The sequence below is a fragment of the Parus major genome, chromosome 1A (assembly GCF_001522545.3).
Source record: "Parus major isolate Abel chromosome 1A, Parus_major1.1, whole genome shotgun sequence".
NCBI classification, from domain to species: Eukaryota; Metazoa; Chordata; class Aves; order Passeriformes; family Paridae; genus Parus; species Parus major.
This window is the reverse complement of record NC_031773.1, coordinates 70,904,966-70,927,384: the sequence shown is the minus strand read 5'-3', so window position 1 is coordinate 70,927,384 and position 22,419 is coordinate 70,904,966. Positions and strand designations below refer to the sequence as shown.

At 43.4% G+C, this 22,419-nt stretch overlaps 1 protein-coding gene across 1 annotated transcript in view; it reads right to left on the bottom strand.

The window, feature by feature from the left end:
• Nucleotides 1–2,007: 2,007 nt before the first annotated feature.
• The window catches only part of LOC107204210 (potassium voltage-gated channel subfamily KQT member 1-like), a 481,393-nt gene continuing 460,981 nt past the window's right edge, over nt 2,008–22,419 (bottom strand). The window contains 1 exon segment of the mRNA XM_033514697.1: nt 2,008–2,163. Coding sequence (XP_033370588.1) covers nt 2,008–2,163 — 156 coding nt within the window.

Genomic DNA, 22,419 nt, shown 5'->3' with positions numbered 1-22,419 from the left:
GGTTGCTTTCAAATGCAATGCAGGCTTGGCTTTCATGGATATGAGTGGGAATAGAATATATTTAGGATTTCCCAGGAATCAAGTCTTTGCTCTGCAGTCTTCTGCTCATTCAAATTTTTGGTTAGGCAAATATATTAAAAAGACTCAAGTAAGTAACACTGCACCCATTTTAGCTTGGTTTATTATTTTAGGTCTTTAGCAACAGTGCTGTATTGTCCCTTTTCTGAAGTGCCAGGTAAGATCCATTTCACAGTGGCAGTGTTAAGGAAACTCCCCAGTCAGACCACTCCTGGGACTCTGGCAGTGGCATTCCCAAGATCAACAGAGACTTTCTAAGCCTTCCTTGGCTCCAGTGACAGATGGCTCTCTGCCTGGCTCCCTACACACGCCCCTCACATCACACCAGCTTTGCCATGACAGAGGTGGCACAGTCCCAGATGTCTCATTCCATAAGGCCATTTTTTCCTGGGGCAGTAACACAGAAATATCCCCAGCTGGTGCCTCCAAGGAGGGACCCCAGCAAAGGAATCCCTTTTGGGATTTTACCCCATCACAGTCTCCCTGTGACCAGTCTTGGACTTCCTCCCAAGTCTTCAGCTCCTGCCCCCATCTCCGTGTCCATCCAGCTCGCTGGCACCACTGGTTTTCATCTCCCTTGTTGTCCAAAAGGTCGGCAGTTCCCAGTTGCTGCAGTGTCTCAGTGTCCATTCAGCTGTCTGGGTGTCACCTGCCTTTGTGTCCCTGGTTATCCCAAAGGTTGGCAGCTCATCCTCTTGTCCTGGGCTCCCACCCTGAGCTCAGCCTGTACTTCAATCTGCATTTAAATCTGCATCTCAAGCTGTATTTCCATCTGCAGTTTGTGAGCCCAGCTACCTGCACCATATGTGTTCCTCAGCAACAGCACATCAGCCAGCATGTGCGCTCAATTTACAGCCGATTACAAGGCAAAGAATAAATCTAGCATTTAAAATTATATACAGCAGTTTATTTAAACAGCAATTAACTTTCATCAACAGTGCGTGCATTTCTGTTTTCTTTAAGGAACCCTGCCACTTTCAGTTACAGCTGCAGCCCGACTGCAACGCCCAACTGCTACCCAGTCGCTTGAATCCAACTTCACAGATAGCTCACAGCCAATTACCATACAGGTTTCTTATGTTAAAATTAAGGCAACTGGAGTCAACAACTGCTGCTGAATGAAGGTAAAAGCTTGAGAACATTTTGCATAACAGTCATCAGTGTAGCTGATAACTATTACAGTGTTCTGGTGAAGTAAGCCTACGCAGATCCTATCTCTACTGCCTGTCTGTTCCAACATGCATCTCATCTCACTGGCAACCCTCTGCTTTAATTAGCTGAAGTCTCTGCTTCAGCCTCTCATATGTCAACCAGCCTGTATACACTTCCATATTTTTAATCAGTAGCCTGTTGTCTTTGTCATTCACAATAGCATATAAATCTGCCCTTATGATCCTCACTGCTTGGTAGAAGTCAAAACATGCTGTTGAATTTTCCTGTTCACTGATTTCCATTTGTTTCATGTTCAAATGCTGGCTCCTTTCCCCATTTCGGGCATGCTGTGAGCATTAAACTTAGTGATTAAATGCCAAAAGAACAGTTCTCTTCCCATTCCGTGCCCACAAATGGGTCATCCTAACCCTGGCTGGGATGCTCCCCTCGACAGCGTGCCCTGTGCCTGTGTGCTCAGCCTGAACAAAGCTGCAGGGATGGGACCACCGTGGGCTGGCAGAGTTTAGATAACAATGGCTAAAATAAAACAGGTGCAGAATTTACATGCTCTCCTAAGGTCGTGACTGGCTTCTTGCTGTTTTTTTTTTTTTGTTATTGTTGTGTTTTGTTTTTGTTTTATTTATTTTTTTTCTATTTTTTTTCTCAATAATCTACTACTACAGAATATTTCATTTCACCCACACAGCTGAAGATACTAAGACTCAGAAATAGCCGGACGTGAAAGAGTGAGAGGGACACGTGGCTGTCCATTGGCTTTCACATTTTCTGGTTCACTGGGGTGGACTCTGCAATTGTCTGTGGATGTCTGACAGGTGGGGTGGCTGGCCCTGGCATCCATGCCTGGGGCTGATCTCCTAGCTGAGCCTGGAGCATGCTCAGGATGTCATCCAACTTCTGGTCCATCTGCATGACCTGCCAAGGAATCAGAGAGTTAAAGAGGTGTCAGGTGGTTGCAAATGTTTCTGGTGAGAGGCATTCTGAGGTCAAAAGCAAGGAAAAAGCCTGGCAGGGACATCTGAGAACCACCTGCTCCCTGAGTTTTGTCCAGACTGCTACTTTAGACACTGCAAAGTCACAGGGAAAATGGCAGCAGAAGAACATTGCTGGCTCAAGGACTTGATTCAACCATTTTGTCTTTCAGCCTTTTCCCAGGGTTGATGAGGATGCATCCTGCAAATATCTGCCCTGAAACTCTTCTTCACTCTTTGGTTTATTGTGTTTTTTTTCCCAGTACCTCTTCCAGCCTTTGCCACCCTTGGTTGTAAGACATGCTTTCCATTACTGTCCTGGGAAATGAAACAGCCTCCCTTCCCTTCACACTGTAAATAGATGCCTCAGTGATACATGTTACAGTCAGAGATCCTACCAGATATGGTGTTTATTCCCATGCATTTTTAGGAGGATAACTTACTGGAAACTACATAATAACACCAATGACTTCATTACAAAGAAAAAAAAAAAAAAAAGAACAGCCATTTCATAGGAAGACATGCTAATTCCTTCTTTCATTTCTTTGCTTTCTAGCTCAAACTTCTCAGCTGTAGCCCCTAGGTAGAGGAGTCTTTCCTAAGTATTTCCTAATTGTTATTATTATTATTATTATTATTATTATTATTATCATCATCATCATCATCATCATCATCATCATCATCATAATCATCATCATCATTAAGCAGGGAAAGGCAAATAAGGATTTTTAAAGGGAAGCTGCACTCAGGATTCCTAGTATCTTTTAAGTTCTGATCTTCTTTTTAGGAGCACATAGCAGGCATTATCCCCTTGTGCTGACTGGGGGGTTGCCCTCACTGCAAATTACTCCCACTCTCTTCAGCATCATCCAGTGGGACAGGCTGGGGTCTGGGGGCTGCTTGATTTTGATCCAAAGGCAGAACAATGGCCAGCATCATGTAATCAGCTGAAATCACTTCTAATGATGCTTGAACACAGGGCAGCTTTGTGTTATAAATGAGCCAAAGAAAAACGAGCATTTTGAAGAACATTGAATGGTTCACTTTACAGTTATCTGCCGTAAAACTATGAGCCTCTGCAAACTGTGATCTGTCCCAGTGGGTCTAATAAACTTTGATAGCAAACCTTTTAGAGTGATATCAGATCTAAACTGAGCTTTCATTAAAAAGGGAGGCAGAGAGAATGAGAGAGAGAAGGATTCCAGCCTTTTTCTGTGCAAAGATAACTTTGGAAATAGCCATTGACAGGGTGGACTGAAAGCTTAGCAGGCTGAGATTGCTTTAAAAACCAAGGCAAGGAAAATCACCTTATCCTCTTTTGCCTCTTCTGTCTCTTCTCACTTCCAAGTGTTGGCTCCCGTGGGGGCCCCTCAAACCTCAAGGTACCAGGAGCTTATTCAAGTTCTATCTTTTTGGCAACCATTATTCTCTCCTAAATACAGCCTGATGGGGAGAGAGGGAGTAGAGAATCTCTGCTACATCATAGGGGGAGAGATGTGCTGGTCTTTCTTCCATTCCTTTATTTACAATTGCTAGCCGCTGGTAGAAAAGCCCTTCTCCCTGCCTCAGTTTAGGTGTGGGACTGAGTTATCTGAGGCAGTGTTTACAGGCAAGAAGGGAGTGTTTAGAATGTGGGTTGGGCAGCAGAGACCTTCACTACATTTTCTGCCTTCCAGGTGCATGGCCAGCATTGCCCGAGCAGTCAATTGGTGACAAAAGCACTGACATTGCACTGTCTCAGGCACAACAGGCCCAAATTCTGTTCAGCATTGACTTGGCTGAGAGTCTGAAAGTCACTAGTAGTTTAAGGGTTAAGCAGCATGGAATTAATTAAAAAACCACAGCCTTTATTTTCTCCTCCATTCTTGAAAATCCTGTTTGGCTGATGCTGGTAATGACTCAACAGAATCTTTCTTAAGCAGAGATATTGCTGTAGAGCAGAAACTAAAGCAGAACTAATGTATTGCAATAGGTTAAAAAGAAGTGTAGGCAGGGAAATAGGATCAGGCAGATGAAAGCTCTTTTGGTGCTTGCTTTTGTGAGGCTTTGTTAATTTTGATCTGCGCGCTTTATCTTAGATAAGCTATGCCTGCATATTCCATATCATTTAAACTTGCTGTAGTTCACTGCATTTTACCAACTCAGTGAAAGAATGTGACGAGGAATAATTTTATGCACTCTTCTTTCCAGGAAAAGAGGAGGGTGAAGAATATTCATTTGTAGGGATGAGAAATACATACACAGGGGAGTAGATTACACTACACTTCTGTCACACTTTCTACATGAGGATCAGTAAGTATTTCCTGAACACCAGCAAACAAAACTGCAAAGTTCTCCTGTGTCAACCACATATATGAGAGTTTTCATGATAATTTTTGAGATTCGAAGCAGGGCCCTGCAAAATGAAGTGGCCTACAGGTAGATGTAGTCGGCGCCTTGTTGAATTGGAGGTTTTTAAAGAAGGGTCAGATTTGGAGGCTGGTTAACTCTGTTCAGGGAGTGGCAAAAGAAGAGCTGTGGACACTTGGCCCAAAATCAGTAGGATGTCTTGTAGGATTAGAGGAATTTTCACGTGGGTGAGGGTTTATTCTACAGGAAAAATCCACCTCACAGCTCTTATTTTCCCTAAGCCCAAACAGAAATTGCCTGTTTTGAGCAACATCCCCAGGCAAGCACAGAGAAGGGGTTAAATGGAGCAACATGTTTTTCAGATGAGTAAAGTGAGAAGCCATCCAGAGCTGGCTGCAGTTTCCAGAGAGATGTGATATGGCCCTTGCTGGCTCGGGGGAGACAGGTGAGCTTGGCAGCTGTCCACAGGCAAATGGCAACAAAACTCCCATTCTCCCACATCACAATAGTGCTCTGGAGATGATCTATAAAATTGTTAAAATGCTTTTATATCCTTTCAACTGCCCTGTAGAAAGGAGACTTGCAGAAGCAGTTTAAAATATTGCACTGTTGTTATTGGGACTCTGAGGTGAGCTGAAGGAGTGTTGAAATATGTATTTATTCTAACATCCCCCTGTGAAAGGGGGCTGGACTCCATGGTGACATGCAGGACTGTTAGACAAAAACAAAAACAAAAACAAAAACAAAAAACCAAAAAAACAAAACAAACAAACAAAAAAAAGCCCTGTCACCAGCTCCAGCGAGGCACAGCAAGCCACAAAGTCACTCAGCCCATGGGGCTCAGGGGTCCCTCCCTTTCACTTTGAGTACCAGATTGGCTTTCAACACACATGGACTGTTTGAGGATACTTTTGAACCTCTGTTTGTGAGAGCTGGTGATGCTTAAATACCTTTTTTCACCTCAGTTGACTCCTGCTGCAGAAATGCCTTGTGGAGAAACCTCTGGCATGGCAGCAGGACAGATAAAGGGGGCTGGGTCATACTGGCAATTTTCCACATGCTGGACAGATTCCTAACTCCCCATAGAACTTTTTTTTTATGTCATATTTTGCATACACAGACCATAAACAAAATGCACGTGTGGAAAACTCAGTTGGAGTAGCCACATGATCTCACCCAACTCCTGTCACTTTAGGCCAGAAAACCCACCCTCCCTTGGTTTGGTGACACCCCTAGGTTTTGTCTAATATGATTTCTGCAGGCAGGAGAAGACAGTACAAATTATGTGCAGAACTGACTTGAACTATTTCCAGAGAAGCAGCAGAAGGGGAAGATGGTCTGCTGGAACACTGGACTAAACCTGTGAACCCACAAACACACTCACGTGTTGCTAAACTTTGCACCAAAAACTTAATCCCAGAGATTACCTAAAGTTGCTGTCACCTCCTGGAGGCTCTGCTCTCTCCCTCCCTGCCTCGGTGCAGTTGTCTGCAACACATCCATGCTGCTGGTACCAGGGATGCAGCACGAAATGGAGGGGAAAGAGGGGGCAGACCAAGTTGTGTCACCAGTCAGAATGTCATGGAGCAACAGCAACTTCTGCTTTTGATTGAGCTGGATTGACTTTGGCCTCATGTTTGCCTCAGTCCAGTGCAGAAAGCTGTGAGCACATGGGACAGCTGAAGGTGTCCTGGCAGGGATGGAGGATGGAAGAGGCACTGTGTGGCTGCGCCCCAACCCCTGCTGTCAGAGCTGCTGCACGAGTAGGGCTTTGTCCTGGGAGATGAGATATCCAAACCTCCCCTCCTTGCCATGTAGCCCTCATCCCACAGCAAACTGCAAACCTAAGCACAGACAGCCCAGAACCATCAGAGCTCAGTGAAACCCAGGATCTCAGCAAGGGCATCCCCAAGGGCCTTGCCTGTTGCTGTGCTATTTTCCATCTGACACTGCAAAGTAAACCCCATCTGGGGGCCATGCAAACTTTATATCCCAGCCCAGGGCTTCCAAACCACCAGAGTTCTGAGCTCAGGCCACTGAACACCCCTTTTATAGCAGTGGTCTAGCTCTGTGCTCTTGGCTTTACCATTTCCTCTGTTTTCAGCCCTTGCTGCAGCTCCTGCTCCTGAGGAGCCCAAATGAACCAGGATCCACTCTCTGCAGTTCTGACTCAAACACACCTGCCTGGAGGGTTTTAACAACGACTGCTTGGAAAAGAGTTGTTTGTTAGGTAGGATTTAATTTGTATGGATAGGAGTGTACATATGAGCCTTTGTCTACCATGAGGTATTTCTACATGCGGATACGTGCTTCTGATACTCCCAGCTTATTTGTGATAGGTCACCTAAGGTCAGTTTGTAGGAGAAAATGGTATTAATGTAGTAAAATCAGATGTGGTTTAGTTGAACTGGTGCAATCCATTTTATGGATGCTTCCATTTCTGACTCATGTGACATATTGATATAGCTTAAGCTTGTTATCCAGGCATTTGTACCAATTTCACATATTGACCAGGTCTGTTGCATGATGTTTCTTCTCATTCCAGATGGTGGACTGATTTGATTAGATCCTGTAAAGCCCATATTTCGCTTTATATGCACATCTGGTCTTGTAGCTTTTCTCTGCCTATAGTTACACCCAATTATTCAAACTGCCTATTGTACAGTTTGAAATCGGAATTGTTTATTTTAGGAATTGCTTTCTTTTTTAGAATGTGGATTTATTGCTCCCCAGAGACTGCTGATTCTGGGAAGGAACATCTTTTGTCTACAGCACTGCCTGCAAAACTGCCTCCCTCTCACCTTGCTTGTCCTGTTGGAGATATTATACTGAGGTGGAATGCTGAACCCACTGAAACTGTTTTTCCCTTCAGCAAGGCCAGACAATGTCAGTCTTGACGTAGCCTGTTGGTAGCTGTGAGGAAGCCAATGACCACACCAGGCACAGAGACTGGGACTAGCATGAGGAGATTTCTCTTGTGCAAGGTGTGGCTCTAGAGCAGCCTCTGAGCCTGCTCCAACGAAGTGCTTATGGATGTGCTTTAAAGCATGTGAAGAGTCTTCTTGAGTTCACCAAATATTTAAGTGCTTTGCTGGAGTGAAGCCAGAATGATCAACAGTTTGCAGGATTATACCTTTAGGATAAGTTTTTGGAGTCTCCTAAGTCCTCATACACACATATGCCCAGAGATATATCTACACTACCATTTTTGAAGTCTCTGAGGAGTAATAATTGCCATCTATCATGACATCCTTCTTGAAAAAACTTTGGCATTCATATTAGCAGAGAACTAGCAGCTTGTATCTCTTAAACAACAGGAGGGCTTTGATGAACAGGGTCCCATTAACTGGCTGGTTTTTGGGATGAGTTGTAACAGAGTTGGAATTGGCCTCAATTCTACAACAATGCTGTAGAAAAAAAGCAGCGCTACCAGGTGGCACAGACAAAGAAACACCTCACAGTGGGACATCAGTGTCCCATAGCCAACTGCCAGCACCCCCTGGCCCTCAGCACTGAGCTGTGCTCCCCTTGCTGGGCTCTGCTGAAGGTACAAACAGCACAGAAACACCAGCTCCAGACCAGGAGCTCTTGCCAGTAACCTCAAAGCTCAGGTCAACAGGTACATGAGTAGAACCTAAATAAGCTCCACTGCCACGGCAGATCCAATTCTTCACAAACATCAAAAAAATATATAAACCACCAGATTGTCTTGTTTGACTTATTCTGTGTACTCCCTAGCAGATATTGGCTGTTTATTTTCAGTCCATGAAACTTAACTAGATAATGCCACAGATTTCCAGACCTCCCTTCCTTTACTCCAAACATCCCCACCCATTCCCTGGTCAGATGTTAGAATCTCTGTCAGCCTAGGGTATGGTAATCTTTATTTTAAATATAGCTTCATTTATTTTGGTTTCCATCTACCTTTCCTGTTTAAATGAAAGCACAAAATCTATCCCTCTTCCCTGTGCTCCTGGGGTATTTCCTGCTGGTACCCTCTCACTGAGCATTTTATTTTGTATTTCCCATGCCACAGTTGCACTGATGAAACTCCCCAGTAAGACCTGTGTCTGTGTCTGCTGTTTCTGGTGTAAGATGCCATTTGCTTAATTGCTAAGCAACTATCACAAGTTGAGCCATGGTTTTCTAAAGTAGGCCTGGTCAGCACACAGATTATGTGCTACTGCTTTGGGGGAGGTGTGTTTTATTTTTAAAAAATGAATCCTTGTTTCCTAAACAAATGAGGTTTGGTTGATGATTTATCTGTGTGTATATTGCTACGGCAGTTTTGGATTAAGCTGGCCAACTTCAGACACATTTGCCAAAGAGTCCTTACAGATAAAAAGTTCATACAGATTTCTGAAAGTTTGGCACTTGTGCAGAAGACAGACATCCAAGTTAGTGCTTTGTTGAAGGAAGGGCAGAAGAGGAAGGTGAACTGTATTATTAGACCCCGGAGAATCCACACAGGATGCCCTGACCGCAGGAAAAGCTTTATTCAGCTCTTGCCCCTTATTAGCCTTGGATAATCAACCACAAAATAGAAAGTCACAGGAAACCAGGCAGCATAATTTCTACTGCTCCCAGAAGTACTTGTTTCTGGCTCAAGAGATTCACGTGGTGGCACTCTTTGAGTGGACACAAGGGTAACTTCCCACAGCTGCCATTCCACGGCAGCAGCACCTGGCCACCAGCTGAGCTGGACTCTTGTGAAATGTTGTCCCATTTTAGCTCTTTGCACATGCACCTAATCTGTCTTTGTGTCTGCAGCCAGTGATTTACGACATTTGGAATTTGTTCCCCCCCAGCAGGTGAATGAGACTTCGCAGAACTGTCTGTCTCCTGACACATAAATGGATATTTTTATTGTTGCAGGACATTTTGTTCCTCACCCTCCTCCGGATCCTGCTCAGATCCTCCCTGTAATCTTGCCATCTCTCTGTGACATGGCTCCTCAGCCACACCTGGGATGACGCACTGCCATTTCTCAGCTCGTTGCATTGTATGGCTACAGGTCCTGCTGCAACACCAGTGTGGAGACAAACAATAGGCAAAAATAACAAAGCCAGGCCGGCCTCAAAGGTGGATCTGTAGCCTCTATGAGTCACACTGCAATTTCACAATAAAGCCACCTTGTAACTTATGCTGCAAGACGCTGATTAATTTAATTTTTAAATATCTAAACAATAGTGGACATAGAGGAACAATAAAAAGAAAAAGCAGCACTGAGTATTCAAATGGTGCCAAAGGAGCAGTGATAAAGGAATGACCTTAAGCCTCACTAGATGGGTGCGATAACTCAGCATTTTAGATGGGCATGATGAACTTGGTGTTTGCATCTCATCTCTTTGAATAGATGGTATCAAGCCTTCTATGTTCTGATTGCTTTGCCTTTACTTTGACTTGTTTGAGCTCAAATAAATCCCCTCTGTGAGAATGACATCTAACCACACCAGCCTCATGGCTAGATAGGGTTCCCCAGTTTCTTCAAGGGGGAGGTCACTTTACACTGTCTCTTTTCAGCTAAATTGAAAGAATTAACTTGATGTTACTGAAGCCAGTGGTGGGAGAATTCTCTTACTCCAGCCCTTCTGACCTGACAGACCTGATGGACTGGGAGTGCCAAGGTAACTTTCATACTCTTTATCACAGGTTTTGATACACAATTGCCCTCCATTCACAGACACACACACACACACACACACACACAAACAAATCCCTGCTTGAAATAAAGTCCATCTTTACTTATAAGTTAGTGAGAAAGGCAAACCGAGAGGGAGAGAGGGAGTGTGGTTATTGGGAGGATCACAGGCATGGAGATTTAAATAGCAAGACAGACTAGAAAAGTTCCAGGCAGTTCTTGTACGAGTTGACCAGGAGCTCAGAAAAACCAAAATCCAGTCTACACCCCAGGCCTACATTCATGCATTGAGAACAAGTCACTTCCTGGATGAGCCCTATTTGTTAACCTCGTGGATCACATAATCTGTCATTTCCTGTCTTTCTGACATGAAACCACTTGGAATTGGATAGGTTTCAGTCTTGGAACAAAACAGAAGACACAGACCAACAAAAAGGGTTGAGTAATCTAATGTGGGGGCTGAAATGTTTGCTATAGGAAGGAACAAGGTTGTGTTGGAAAAAGATGATCAGTCCTGGTTCACAGAGGACAGGGTGAGAGAAGATGGTGGTGATACTTTGCCTTTTCTAGTGTTGGCTCTTTGAGGATTGACATGGACACAGCAGAACAAGGTTGGAAGTGTGGCATGCTGCTCATGCCAGGAGGAAAAAAGTGATCAGGAAGCAAAAGGATGATTGTCTGAAGATCAGAGGGTGTCACTGGGAGGCCACTGTCTGTGTCTCTCTTTTCATCTTACACCATTTTAGCCAAACCCTGGAGCCAGACTAAGGGTTGGTCTGTGTGCAGATTAGTGCTGCTGTCAGAAAAACCAAGCTCACAACATGCCCCGGGCACTGGGGAGCCTGTCCTGGGCCCTTATTTTGCTGTGTCCTGTTTCAGTGAAAGCAATGCAGGAAGCTTGGGAAAAGCTGACTCATGAGGGAAGTGAGAGCTGAGCCTTTGTACCATGAACTATTGAACAGGTTAAATGAAAGCTTCTGCCCTCATTCCTTCTCTGCTCAGTATGGGACAAGTCCCTGGGGTTGCCTTTACACAACACAGTCGCTGAAACTCCCACAGCCTCTGAAGGTGCCACAGGACTTTGCACAACGCTCACTAGGTGATTGGAAGGAGAAGCTGCAGAAGCACAGAGTGGTGTTACGTATTTAAATAGCCAGGATTACAAAACATCATTGTTTCCTCATTAAAACATAGAAACCCAAAGCAAGTGAAATATTATCAGGCAGTGCTGATTGAGGGTGTAGCAATTCTTGATTCTGACTGACTCAAACGTGCTTTGCTGAGCCCTTTGGTTTCAGCCTGTCTGGCTTATCTGTCATTTGATGGATTTTACTGGCTTTCTGGTGTGTTCCAGGCCTGATTAACAGCACTGCCATACATATTTTTAATGAGTTCTTAAAAAAGTCATGGCAAGTGGGTGGACTCTGGACTGCCTTATCCAGATTTGGGGCCATAGTGACTTGGTGCTGAGGCTGTCCATCTGTCTGCAGTCACACCAAGCCACAGCATTTGATCCCAGACCAGCAAAACCACAGGCATCAATGGTGCAGAAAAAACAACAACACAGCAAGCAACAGTTCAGGACTTGATCTGGGATTACTCAACACCTGGAAGGGCCTGAGCAATGTGTGGGGTGTGACAGTAAAAAAGCCAGTTCATGGATGGACTATAGCTGCAGTACTGTGTGTGCAGAACAGCAGAAGAGGTTGCAGGGATAATGAAATTTGGCTGGATTTGTCTTTTTCTCCTTCCCAAGCTAGAGAATTTATTGCATAATATGTTCTGTAGCTAAAGAGATGTTCATGGCCATTTAAAACACTGACTGAGAACAGAAGACTGAGCAAAGCAGATTTCCCAAATCCAGAATCTCAGCAGTGGCTATTTTCCATTTCTTTTGTGCTTGAAAAATAAGTGAGAATTTGAAAAATCAGCATGGCTACATCCCTAGGGGAGACTCAAATAAAGCATTAATTAAAGCAAAGAAAGGGAGGTGTCTTATTTGAACTTTGCTGAGCTGTATGGATTACCTATGAAAGCTGGCAGTGACAGGACAGCTGTGTGAAGAAGCCTGTGGTAGAAGCACTGGTGTCTTACACAAACAACAGGAGACAGGGTGGGAGACACAAAACAGTAATTGCCAAATAGATTTCTTCCTCATGAGGCACTTGCTGAGTCAGCAGAAACCTGCCTCTATTTTCTTTTGCAAGGCACTGTGCTGTTAATTAAGGGGAGAAAAAAAATTCAGCTGTGCCTACTGTCATTTACAGCTCTTTAGCCTTATCCTGCAAGGAATACTGCCAAGGGAGATGATTACATTCTGTCTATATCTGTCGATTGTTAATTATTCTCCATGTTTCTTCTTTTTTCACATATCATTGCAGAAAAAAAGTACAGCAATAATACAAAGGGACGTGTGTTAACATGGAGGTGTAGGAATATGAGAATGGCCTGGTGAGATTTCACTGTCTCAGCATTTAGTAGGACAATTTAAACTAGTTCTGCAGTTTAATTAAGATTTTGGGTTGCTGGCTTTATTGAGGTTCTAGAGGTAGAACTGGGAAGCAATGGAGGTCTTTACGCAACTTTCTGCCATGAGGGAAAGCATATATTTTTCAGGTCAGAAAGCCAAAATGCATTAATAAAAGAGGAATAAGCTAAAATTCATTAATAAAATAGGTAACACTTGTGACTACTGAGAACCTCACAGTTTAATTGCTTACAATAAGTAAGTAGCTACATGTACTTAGAATAGAATTGTATGGATCTTAGAGGTGGGAAAAGACCTTCAAGATCATTGTGTCCAACCTTTGATTTACTTTTATTCACCATATACTGTGACTTTGATCTACTGGATCAATATAATCTATATGTCTAAGCTATATTTAAAAATAGCTGGGTTATTGGCTGGAGCTGCCCCCAGTCTAGATCCCAGGGTCATAGATGCCGTCTCCTCCATGCTGAAGTGATCATTTTACTGCTTGCAGGTTACACATGAGCAGAGGGAAAAAACAAAAGCCCCAGGAAGAGGGTTTTATGCTGTGCTCCAGCTGAGGCACAGTGCACCCCATCAAAAAAAATGGGGTTCCTCCCCTTTTTTCCCCTTACCTTAAGCACAGTCAGCTGAAATGTCCATGGTAAGGCACACAACTGCTTTTTTTTTCCTAGGAATTTGAGCTAAGGTTTTAATTACTGTTAAAAAGGATGTGGATTTTCTGTCCTACAAAAAGACTACTAAAAAATTCTCTAAGCTCCCAGACTGTGCCAAGCCTGGGTACATGCAAATAGTTTCTTTGCCATATTTGCTAATAATCTGCAGAAGACAAAAATCACTGATCATGAAATACATGATCCCCTCCACTTTAATTTTGAAAATACTGAAAAGCCTCAATTCAAATCTTTGTTTGTTTTTCCTTATTATCACTGAAAAATTCATCAAACTCAGTATGGTTCCTCATAGAACAGCAGATCCTGCAAATTTTGCCTGGAAAGGGATTTTTTGATGGAAGAGCTCCTGCCAGCTTCAGTTCAGCAACTTGTGACTTGTTGGGAAGTGCCACAAAATCAGAGAGAAGAGGAAAGTAATAGTTGTCCCACTAACCATCCTTGCGCTGTTTGGCTGCAGAGACATCACTGCTGTTTTGGGCCTCCACCTGCATTCTTCCATCCCTGGCCAGAGAAGCAGAGGGGAGCAGGACCTGTGTGCACAAGGGGATGATAGTGAAGGTCTGCACATCTGAGGTGCCAGTCAAAATGCTGTGCCTTCCCCAGCCCTACTGAGCGTTTCCCAGGGCCCTCCCTAGGGACTGGTGGGGATTACTCAGCTCATGGTGGTTCCAGACTCTACCTTGGGTCAGAGCAGGTTTTTGGACATAGCTCTGTTTACCCACATCACTCAGGCATGGCCAGTGAATGTGGCAATCTGAAACACTCTTTAAAAGCCAGATGTGGTGCTCAGGAGTGGATCTGCTTAGGCAGCTGGGGAAGATTAAATCCTCTTATTAGCCACAGGGCAGCATGGCGTGGCACTCGGTACATTAGATAGAGATGAGGCTTTTTTTATGAAACCAAAAACTTTGCTGGCCCCCAAAGTCTGCAAAGGTTCAGCACTCTTTCAGTAATCCTGGATTTAGCAGATTTTTAATTTCAAGGAGGAACCTCCTAAAACACCTTGGTATGTGCATGGTTTTGAGCCTAGACCTGGCCACATTTGGCACTTTGGAAGTTTTGCTTTGGGTTTTTTGCATACAAATCCAAAACACAATGTAGACTCGGCAGGGAGGAACCCATGCAGACCAAAACTGCTGAGTTTTGCACAGCTCTAACTACAGTCTCTTCACAGTGCTGATTTTATTTATTATTGTTTGTACTGTGGTAGCAGTGCAGGGCTCCAACCAGCTCTGGGGCTGCACTGTGGAAAATGCAGGAGAATGAGGCAGCATCCCCAGCCTGAAGAGTGTATATTCTAAATAAACAAAACAGATAAAGAATGAAGAAAAGACATAAAGCACGTAAGCAGAGAGATTAGGGGGTGTTGACAAGACAATGCTTTTCTTTGCGTCTCTCTCATCCACATGCAAAATTGTGTTTATTTATCCTGTAAACTCTTTGGAGTCAGGGCTGCATTTTCCAAAATGTGTAGGGAGATGGGATGCAAGAAATGTGTGGAGAAATGAAGGTGCTGAGGGCAGTAGCAGGACATCAGCAGCCCGTAGGGCTGCCATACTGGATTTCGGCAGTGAGTATGAGAGCAGGAGGAAGGTGATGGGGAAGGAGGGACAGAGGAGGAGATTGTCTGCCTTCCTTAGCTTGGGTCAGGTCAGAAAACTCACTGTGACAACATGGGACAAGTCAGCAGACCACTCCATGCTGCAGATTCCTCTAGGGTTGAGCAGGGCTAAAGTGGCATTATTCTTCCTTGGTGTAAAGTGGTTTGAGATGCTCAGGTGAAAGGTGCTGGAGGAATGCAAAGATTTATTTTTCATAAACCTCTACACATATTCTTTTCACTTCCAAGTCAAGGCCTGAAGCCAGGAATTTTAGAGAAACATACTCCTCTCTAATTTTATATATATATATATATGAGTATAAAAATACATTTATAAAAGAAGCCAAGATATACTTTTTCAAAATGAAGCCTTAAGTTAGATTTCCTAAATCTATATATATCAATATGTTCTTAAATGAACAGCCATATTTAAAATCAGGAAACTTCATTAAAACTGAGTTGAGGACTCTAGCTATAAGTTCTTGCTTGAAGATGTTTTGCCACAACGTAGCTGCAAATTTCTTATCTTAAAAGAAGTTCTTACTGTCTGGTTTTGTTTTTTATATATTTCCTCAAATATTTAGGTGAAGGTTTGGGCCAGTTATTTTATCCCAATTATTCACCATTCTGCAACTATTAATTAAAACAAACAGCTCTCTGAAGCTGTTTCTCACAATGGGGAAGATTTATATCTTGAAACTGAAGCTTGTTTCACTATTTTCTACACTGCATAAACATCCAAGGTGGTTATTGCAGCAATCACCAATACAAGCTCTCAGAGCTCCTTGCCAGGCTTGTGATATTTATTGCTTGAAAAGCTCCAGCTCCTGGAGTAAAGTGATTAGATGAGAACCTCAGCTTTCAGTTAACAAAAGAAAGAAAAAGTAATTTTGAGAGAAATGGGAAACCATGAGCAGAATGCAGAGTCAAGGGTCCAAACATCAGAAAGGAAAGCAAATAAAGAAAACCCCACATGTGTTATTAAAGCCAAAGAACACTTAAACCAATCTCCCCCTTATAATTTGGCAGAGAGGGGCTGACTCATGGCTTGCGGCTGCCAGGGCATGGCTGAGGCAGGGGTTACTCATTGCCTTGGAGTGCCCAGAGGTTTTTCCCAAGGGGCTGCTCACCCTCTGCTGAGCTGCATGTGTTTGTACTGCCAGGTGCTGGGCTCCAGCCACTTCTATTTTCATTTTGTTTTTTTACTTTTTCTCTCAAACCATCTTTACAGAGGCATTCATTTAGGAAAATATCCTGCACAAGGAATTAACACCGACTTGGCAAATAAAGACAATAGGTCAACTCCTGGTCCTTCCAAATCTGACAGGATCTCTTTAGCTTTCAAAAAAAGGAAGAAAACCAGAACTATTCAAAACTCTTGGCTTCTACATAGTCAATAAGGCCATAACAATGTAAAGCAAATGTAAATATTATATGATGAAATGCATCTTTCAAAAAGCCCTCTTTTCTCAGCAGTTAGATGGTCTTTATATACAATGGGAAGATTCATTCCTGAAAGTAACTCCAACCTATTCAAAAAACCCCTACATATCATGGCCTAAAATACCTATTTTATACAATGCTTTTACCTTGTGAAAGCTCATTCAGCCTCCTGATTTATGAAGGCTGTACTTCTCCCTGCTCTGCTCCCCACAAACCCTTGGGGGAGAGTAGGAAAACTACAGAGCAGAAACCTGGCTAACTCCAGTGTGACTAAGGGGCACTGATAGAGGAAAACCAATGCAAGGAGTGCAACAAAAACACAAGCAGGAGAGAAACAAGAATATTTGTGCATGGCAAAATAGCACATGTTGAAATCTTTTGTACACCAAAGGCAGGGTGGGTCCCAGATGAGGCAGCAGAGCGGAGTATGGTCTTTTCAGCTGGCTGAATGTGCAGCCCATAGCCATGTTGCAGTCTGTAGGGTTTGTATTTATTCATTTACAGGGCTACAATTCCCACCTCTCTTCAGGGTGCAGTTAAACCTGACTTCTTCAAAATGTAGCTTCAGGAATCAGGACAGCTATATACCAGCAACAGATGCAGTCACAGCTCAGAGGAGAGATAAATCTCCTCCTGCAGGAGTGAATAGATGCCAGAACACTCTGAAATCCCCTGCTTTACCAGAGAACCTTGCATTATGAATGTTTCTCTGTACTGGGGTTCGGGTTATGCCTGTAATAATGATCCAGTATTGTTGTATCTGTTTCAGACATTGTGAGCTGGTGGAAGACAAATGTTGGACACACCAGTGCTGTCAGCTGCTCCAGTACTCTTTGGGAAGGCCATTCTTTCTATTCCTGCTGTTGATTCAGCCACACACCCTGCCAATAAACCATAGAAATAGCTGCCTAACAGGTCATCCTCACTACACAAGAGGGGGCAGTTTGGCAGCACCGGACAATTTAACCACCAACCATCGCTGTTCCAGGATAACCAAATTCCTGAGCATACTGGCAGCTCCTTCTGAACTTATGTCTTATCCCACTGAAGTCCTGGGACTTCCCACACTTTTGGAGTCACAGCTGATGAACACAAAGGTGCAGCCTGATGCAGTCCTATGGTCCAGTTTTGGGAGTGCTGTTGTGGTCCAGAGTGAGCCAGCACCGGGGTGTTGACAGCTGGTGAAACCCAGGCCAAGTGTCTCTGCTCTACCACATCTCAGCCTGGGTAAATTGCTGAACACTGTTTTGTCAAGGTTACAAGGCTGAAGTGTCCTCCAGCTACCTACTGCTCACGTCCAGAGAGATGCATTAAGGCAAACAGCTGGAACAGCTGGAAGGGAGGACACAACAAATAGTTTGCTTTTGCAAACAGATCAAGGGACAAAGGCAAGTATCCCACAATAATTTGGCAAATACCTGAAGTACAATCCTCACGTATGTGGGATGTGGCTTTACAAAAGAGCTCACTGCCTAATGCAGCCCAAAAAGGTTGGCACAACCATGCCATAAAGTGCTCCAGACTTTGGAGGCTAAAACTCAAGAATGCCAGGCCCAGAAAAACTCTGCTACAAAGTCAAAGCAATTCATGCAGATTTGTAGATTGAAATGGAAGTGCCCTCACTGTACTGATTACTTAATGCCATTTTATTTCTTCATTCCCTTTTGAAGAGAACTGTTGTGTGAGCAAACAGAGCCTCAGTTTTCTTGTTGAAGCTCCTGACGCCAGTGATCCTCCACTTCCATTCAACACAAATATATGTGGAAGTCATAGGGTCAATTTGTTTACCTTGCCTTTGGCAAGGCTTGGGTTCATCAGGATAATTCCAGTAGTTGCTAAAAGGTCTTGAAATTTTTTTCTCTGGTGTCATATGGCTTTTGAATTTTTTTTTTTTTCAAAGGAGTGGGTAGCCATGAACTGTTCACAACACACCAAAGAAACAACATTTTTCTCCATCAAGCTCATCCTGTGGATTAATTAATTTGCATTTCTGGCCCTTTCAAGTGAGGGGAAGTAATACAGATGTGAGCAGTCATTTAAGGTTTTTAAGCATTATGGTTCACACCATCCAAAATGGATAACCCAGACTACTTGTTCACAGGAAAAGGGAAGATTATGGTGGACATACTGATATTTTGGGAAAAATGGGAGATTTTTAATAATAAAAAAATGTATTTTACAGTTGCTATTATTTATTTAAGTTCAAAGCCTCTGGCGCATCCACACTGATATGCTGTGAATTGCTTCTTTGTTTTTGGTGATAGACAAGTTGATTTCATATTGCTGATTCCATTTGGTTTGGATTATTCTTGTTATCCTTTCAGCTAATGGACTATTGAGCCTGCAAACAAGTCTGCTGTCTGGTACCATCAGCTGATTTACACCAGATTTCTGAAATAGAGTAGTTCCAGTTCTTGGGGGTTGTGTATACAGGAAAAGCAAGAACTTGATGATAATCAGGGCAGCAAAACACTCTTTTGGACAAGAATCATGATGTCTTAAGTGTTGCTAGGGTGAACTAGGCCTGTATACAGGAATGAGTTAATCCTGAGATAACTGTCAATCATTTGCCATTAACCATGGCTATTGGTTCTGCAGCCTGGCCTTAGGTGAAATTACTATGTAAAAAACTCCACAGTGTCAGTAGCAACGAAGTACAGTGTTTTCTGGCAGGCTCTGTGAGCCACTTCAATGCAGGAAGCAATAGATTATAAACAACTTTTATTTTAATCCCTGCAGGATGCAATGTGAAAGTCCAAAAACAAGACCTGTTTTTCTCAAAGCCCTCCAGAGGAAAAAAGTTCTTGATACCCCAATACAATATCAAAGAGATCAACAAGTAAAGAAAAACTATCTGTTCCTGGCAAGACATCAGAACAGTTCCCACAAGTTTATGGCTGTCCAACTGATCATCAAAAAAAGATTTTTGCTTGGGTTCAGGACTTTTCAGTGCCAAGAGGTGTTGTTGATTGTGAGATGCCTGGTATTTTCAAGTGTGACAGCCAAAGTACTGCTGAGGGATCATAATGGTCCTTACTATGTGAGATGTGTTATCTCTGGGCTATTTTATGCATAAACTGGTCTTTCTGTGAGAAAAATGCTCCATGGTGTGTTCAATGCAGGGAGCTATTGTGCACACAGATTATTTGCACACCCTGCCATTTACCTAAAAAGCATGCACTGATCTATTTCCTGTGAAAAAACCTTAATATCTAATTCTTAGATGTAAAAAAGTCCATCAATTTTTGCTGTGCTCACCATGAGCACATTCCAGGTGTTTATTCTCATAGATTTTTTTGGGCAGAGTCTGAAGGAAGCCAGCTTTTCCCTAGCACCAATGACTGGATATGGGTTTTTTCTCCTATGTTTCTCTTCTTCTCTCTGTTCCCACCTCCCACCCTCTCCCCCAGCCAGTGACAAGGGGCTGATTGAGTGGCAGTGGCCAGGGGACAGCTGCAGGGGCTCAGCACAACTCTGGTCCCCCAGCAGCAAGGGACAAATGCAGCCACCCCAGGGTCTGTGGTTTGACATCGTGTGGGCTGGGCAAGGAGCTGGGCTTCCACACTGAATGGCACTCAGAGAAAAGCAGCCAAAAGCTTGAAAGGAAACCTTTTGGAAGGTTAGCTGAAAATCTTTCAGAGCTCCCAGACCGTCATGAGGTCAAGCTGTGCTGGGGAGGGCTCTGTGCTGAACAGGGAGAAACACGATGTCTCTGGGAGCACAAACACAAGGATTTTGGCAAATCTTCCTCAATGTCAACTTAGGCTTTGACTCAGATGATGCTGTAAGGCCATTTCCACCTTCACACACTGCCTTGCCATCTGATCTGAGTAATTTTACAGTTCCTATTCACCCTTCTCACAGACTTGCAGAGTGTATCACTTCTCTAAGGTGACCAAAGTGGTTTTGAATGCTGATAAATCCCCCAGATTGAAAAGATGTCTGGGGACATCCCACTATCTTTTCACTACCTTTCTTCCTCCCCTCTAACCATTCCACAAGTAGTCAGGAGAGCAGCAAAGTTCCCAGAAGCGCGAAACAAATGCTGTCCTGGCAATGCACATCTTTAATGAAACACTGGATGGGGGCTGGTGCTTGCTCATGACTTTGCAGAGCTGTGTAACACCTGGGCTAGCTCTGAAGGAAGCTCCTTGTCACTGCAGAGAGCCCCATGCCCTCCTGTCTGTTCCCCACAGACCTTAGTCCTGGTCCTTGTCCCTCCAGTGCTGGAAGCTGGTGCTAGATGGTGTCTGTCCTTGCAGCTTCTTTGTGAAGCTCAGCTTCTGAGCCACCACCTGACACAACCCACCCTAAATATGTCCCAGACAAAATACTGGCAGTGCCAACATTCAAACCCCATCACTTAAAGGCTGTGGTCCTACAGAAGTGATGTCCTTGGTGAGGCTGCAGCCCTCCCCTCTTCAGGAGATATCAGAAAAGCGCAGATCTGACAACAGGCAATGCTTACTTGAAGCATTGCCAACAATTTGGCAAGTTATTAGCTTTATAAAGCTCCTCAGCCATAGCTGCCCTGTCATCCTCCTCAAGACAAATGTTCCTATCATCTGTCACTGGGTCCTGCCATTTCGCTGCAGCTGAGGAAGTCCACATTGTTGAGATAGGAACTAGGCTTTGGCAGGAGATCACTGTGAGTGGGAAGTGAAAAAAATCCCGAGATGGAAGCAAGCCAGTAGGAAAATCACACTGCACTGAGAAAGCAGAGGTGCAAAATTTCTGAAAGCAAGGGGGCAAGTCCTTCTCAATGTCTGCCCCTCCCAGAGTAAGGTGGTTTGCTGGGAAGTTCAGATTTTTTGTGATGAAAGCCAGTTCCCAATGGCCCCTTCTGTTGGGCATGGCAGGGAGTTTTGGAAACCACACTAAGCAAATTCCAGCTCTTGGAGCTGAGCATGGAGTTCTGCAGATTGCTGTGAATGCTGACACTCAAAACTGGTTTTAGCTGTGCTTCATCCTCAGAGATTCCACCTGCGTTCCTTGTGACCCAAATCCTGGGAGGAGAAATTCAGCTGGCCATTTTCACTAAACCATTTCCTACATCTTTGCAAAGAACGTCTATGCAAGGGACTTAATGAGATTTTGTTTGCTGCACAACTTTTTTCATACAGGCTAGTCATTTGAAATGGTAAATCACACAGCTCTGGATATGCAATAAAATAAAATAATAAATAATATTTAAAAAAAATAAAATAACGGGTTGAAAAATGTTTCTGTAAATGGTTTTGACTGAATTATACTGCCTAATTATTTCTTTTTAGTGATATAAAAGGTATTCAGAATTTTCCTCTTTCCTTTTTAAAGCAAAGTCAACACCCTAAATTTCTAGCCTTTGATTTGTTTAAAAATCTTTGCTAAAAGTGTGTATATTTTAGTCAAACCATTTTCTAAGGAATTAAAAAAAAAGTTAGTTTCAGGTTTTTATTAAAAAGGAAGAAAATTGATAAAGATAACAGAACTCTCCCCACTCCACTGTTCCACTCATAATTGCCTTTTGATTTTAAATCAGCTCAGCAACAAGGGCAAATAAAAACCTGAATCCCAAGCATCTGTGACTTAAATCAACAACACGGCATGACAAAGTGTGCAATTACACTAGATTTGCACACTTTTTAAAGAGGCAAAAACTTCTGGCCCTTTGCCACATCTTATAGGCTGGGAGAGGGGTCTGGGACACCTTGAGTGATTGCTGGGGGTGCCAAACCTCCCACCCATGTCTATGGACCCAGGCACAAGTTCCTTGCCTAGCATTTCCACTCAGGCTTTATCAACTGGCTACAGTTTTCCCACTGTTGTTCAGGATTGAAAATGACATTTTTATTTGCTTGACTAAATTCTGAATGTGACTCAATCCTCGCCCACCCCAGAGCTGTGTCCTCTTTAACAAGAATAATGTTTAGGATTCGAGTCATAGTCCACTAGGCGAGTATAATCAAAGTGGTTTGGCAGGGTGTGGGGAGGAACAAAAAAACAAAGGGAAAAAACCCAAA